The sequence below is a fragment of the Myotis brandtii genome, unplaced genomic scaffold (assembly GCF_000412655.1).
Source record: "Myotis brandtii unplaced genomic scaffold, ASM41265v1 scaffold687, whole genome shotgun sequence".
In the NCBI taxonomy this organism is placed as follows: domain Eukaryota; kingdom Metazoa; phylum Chordata; class Mammalia; order Chiroptera; family Vespertilionidae; genus Myotis; species Myotis brandtii.
In genome coordinates, this window is record NW_005370687.1 from 2,508,157 (window position 1) to 2,511,628 (window position 3,472).

Genomic DNA, 3,472 nt, shown 5'->3' on the forward strand with positions numbered 1-3,472 from the left:
CAGCCGGTGGGGTGCTGCTGCTGCTGCTGCTGCTGCTGGGTTCTCCTCCCCTGGGAGCCGGAGCTGCTGGCAGCGTGCAGTTTCGGAAACAATTTTCTCAGTTCACCCCGAGGGTGACGGAGCCCTGGGGAGCCGGTTCTCACCAGCTGGCCTGCAGGGCTGATTCAGAGCTGGCTGCGGCTCTTTTTTGCTGGTGAGGGACAGGGTGGGGTGGAGATGGGGGGGTGGGGGTTCCCCTCAGGAAGAGAAGCCTAGGCAAACACGGCCTCCGCTCTGTGTTACAGGCGGGGAAACAGGCCTAGCAGGGGTCCCAGAGGAGTTCGGGGCTGTCTCGGGAGTGCTGATCTGCTAGTCCCCCCCACCACCTCCCTCTCAGCAGTGCGGCCATGTCGGGGCTCCAGCCTCTAGTCCCTCAGCTCCCTTCCCCAGGGGCACCCACCCAGGCCCCCCCTGGACTGGGCTCCCATATAATAGTACATGGTGGCGGCAGGAGCGGGGACCCAGGTTCCTTCCATCCTGTTGCTCCATCAGCTCTGGGAGGGCTGTCCTTGTCCTCATGGCTGAGGCTGGTGGCATTGAAATGGACTCATCCCGTGGCCCTCCCTCCCTCTCGGCCACCCAGCACCCTGGAGCAGGGTGGACATTTCACAGGGGAAGGTGGGAATTCTTTGTAAACTAGCAGGTGCTGTGCTGTGTTCTTATTCTTTTCCTGGATGCCATGGGCACCGTTTCCTTCCCTTAGCACCTGTCTGGGTGGCACCTAAAACTTGAAACTGCCCTGGGGCTCAGCCTAGTGATCGTTCATCTTCTGCTCTCACATTTCTGCTGACAGGGAGCCCAACCACCACCGAAGGGCATCCACTCCACTCAGCTCTGGCCAGGAGAAAGTTCCTCCTTCATCCTGCCTGTATCAGCGGGCTTCCAGTTACACTGCCGTGAGAAAAAGGCCCCCGAACAGAGTGGCTCAGTCAGACAATGTTTGTTTCTGTCTCATATAATAGTACATGGTGGCGGCAGGAGCGGGGACCCAGGTTCCTTCCATCCTGTTGCTCCATCAGCTCTGGGAGGGCTGTCCTTGTCCTCATGGCTGAGGCTGGTGGCTTTTCCTGTCTGTTCTGCCCATGGAAGGCAAAGAGAGGAGGTCTGGGGGAAACAACCGATTTTAATCAAATGACATGGAAGTTGCACACGGCCCTTCCGCTCACCTGTCAGCAGGAATGTCGCCATGCAGGGCCACACTGCTGCAAGGGAGGCTGGCAGTGTAGTCCTTAACTTTGGCAGTTGGGAGTCCAACAAAAATGGGAAAGAGGATCGAGGGGACAGTGTGCAGCTCACCACACCGCTGCCCTCAGTGTCTTCTCCGGGCCAGACGCCATGGCTGCAGCTGGTGGGTGTGCCTCCTTTCCTGATGACAGGGTCCTGCTGTGGGTCAGGGCAGCTTTACGACAAGCAATACCGTCATTTTCTCCGGTGCAGCCTCCTTCCCCAGGCGGCATTCTGCCCTTGATTGCTGTCCTCTGGGTGTCCCCAGGCGACGGAGGGAGACCCTGAACGCTGGCAGGACAGGACAAAACCAAGGACCTGGCCAGCCCACCCCTCGGGCCTCAGCTCCTCACTGGCTGCTGTGAGGCCAGCCCTGGGGGAGCGCTCACGCTGCCCAGACAGCTGATGTCGCCCGTGAAGGCTGTGGCCAGGAAATGGGAGCTACCCAGATATGGGGCCCCCTCTGGGGCCCAGGGGCGGGCGAGCGAGGGCCAGAGTGATGGGTGCAGATAAGGGAGGCCAAGGCTGAGGCGAGACAGGGGCGCCCAGAAATGGGGAGGGTGGCTACATGGAGAGCCGAGGGGACCTAAGAACTTCCCCTTCGCTCGAGCGTGGGGAGAGGCCGAGCCAGTCAGATGCCTCAATGCCTAGCTCAGCCAGGGCCCGCTCTGGCTCCATTATTTATTCCTCTGTCCCTTCTCCACTCGCGTCCCGTCGGCTGCCAGCCCCCGTATATTCTGGGCCTGGGCTCTTCCAGAATGTGCGGTGGGGCTTCTGAAAACTTCCCTTGATGATGTGGTTGACCTTTGAATAGCAGGGGCTTGGGGTGCCAACGCCCGTGCAGTCGGAAAATATATCTATAACTTTGACCCCCCAAAACTTAAGTTGCCCCTGGGCTTCCTCAGGGGCTTGGTCCAGGACCTCCGTGGGTACCAGCCCCGCAGATGCTCCGCCCCCACGTACACTGCTGAGGACCGGGGCGTACAGCAGGTTCCCCGCATCCGCACACTCCCAGCCACGGATCAAAAACACCGGGTATTTACTCAAAACAAAACAAGACGAAAGCAAGAAAACCAGCTGAATATCAGTGGGCCCTCGAAGTTCAAACACATGTTAAGGGTCAACGGGGCTTTAAAAATATACAATATATCGCCGATAAAAGTGATTCTTTTAAAGTGTGGTGGAGTCCAAAGGTGGCAGGAGGGAGCGCCCAAAGAGGGGCCACACCTAGAGCAACAGGTGAAGGGGCGGACACTCCCAGCAGGAAGCCCAGCCCAAGCGAAGGCGTGAAGGAGGGAGGAGGAGCTGCAGGCGGCCCAGGGCAGGGAGTTGGTGCCCAGGCCGGGGAAGGTGGATGCTCTGCTCTGGGGTCTGGACTTGAGGCCCTGGCAGGGCAGTGCCGGCGCGGCGGGCGGTGTGAGGAAGCTAGCCTCTGCCTCCTGCGTACCCCGGTCTCTCCTTCCAGTGCTGGCCACCAAACAGACCTACGTCACCTACACCAACCACGCACTCTAGCGAGGCTGCCAGAGCCGAACCGGAGGAGGAGGAGGACCCGAGACCCTCATGATGGTGCGTCGAGCCAGGGCCACTCCGGGGCCCAGCTGATGTCCTGCCTGCCCGTGGACACCCGCGGATGTGGCTTGGTGCTGAGGACAGCAGAGCCCCAGCGGTCCCTGCTGGGTAGCCTGGGCAAGCCGGGCGGGCGCCAGGAGGAGGGCCGGGGGCTGGGCAGCTTCTGCCACTCCGGGAGCCTGTCTGGACCAGGGCCCCTCCTAGCCCCCAATCACAGGGGCCCCGGTGCCGGTCCCCTGTCTCTGCCTGTCCCAGGGGCGACCTTCTCCGTCTGTCTCCATCCTCTCTATTTCCTCTTATCTCTGCTGTCCGTCTCCATCCGTGTGCTCTGCTTCCCCGCATCTTCCTCCTGCCTCTGCGTCTCTCGCTCATGAGCTCGTCTCCAGGTCTCTCCTGTTTTTCTCTGTGCTCCTCCCGGGCCTCCCCTCTCGTGCATTTCTCTTGCCTGTCCTCCCACCTTCATTTATGACCAGCTCTGCTCTCCCCTCCCTGCCACCTTTTCCCAAGTCACTAAATCTTCCATGTCACAAAAGAGAAAAAAGGGAAAAAAGGGAAAAAAAATCAAAACACAAAAAAGCCAAACAAAAACAAATCCTGAGTCTGTTGCAAAGTGCTGCGTCTCCTGGTGGCCTCTGTG

At 60.0% G+C, this 3,472-nt stretch overlaps 1 protein-coding gene across 1 annotated transcript in view; it reads left to right on the forward strand.

Moving 5' to 3' along the window:
* Window positions 1-3,439, forward strand: part of GRM4 (glutamate receptor, metabotropic 4) — a 104,591-nt gene extending 101,152 nt beyond the window's left edge. The window contains exon 11 of the mRNA XM_014529589.1: window positions 2,729-3,439. Within this exon, the coding sequence (XP_014385075.1) occupies window positions 2,729-2,778 (50 nt within the window). The 3' untranslated portion in view covers window positions 2,779-3,439. The remainder of the gene's footprint in view (window positions 1-2,728) is intronic.
* The last annotated feature ends 33 nt before the right edge of the window (window positions 3,440-3,472 follow it).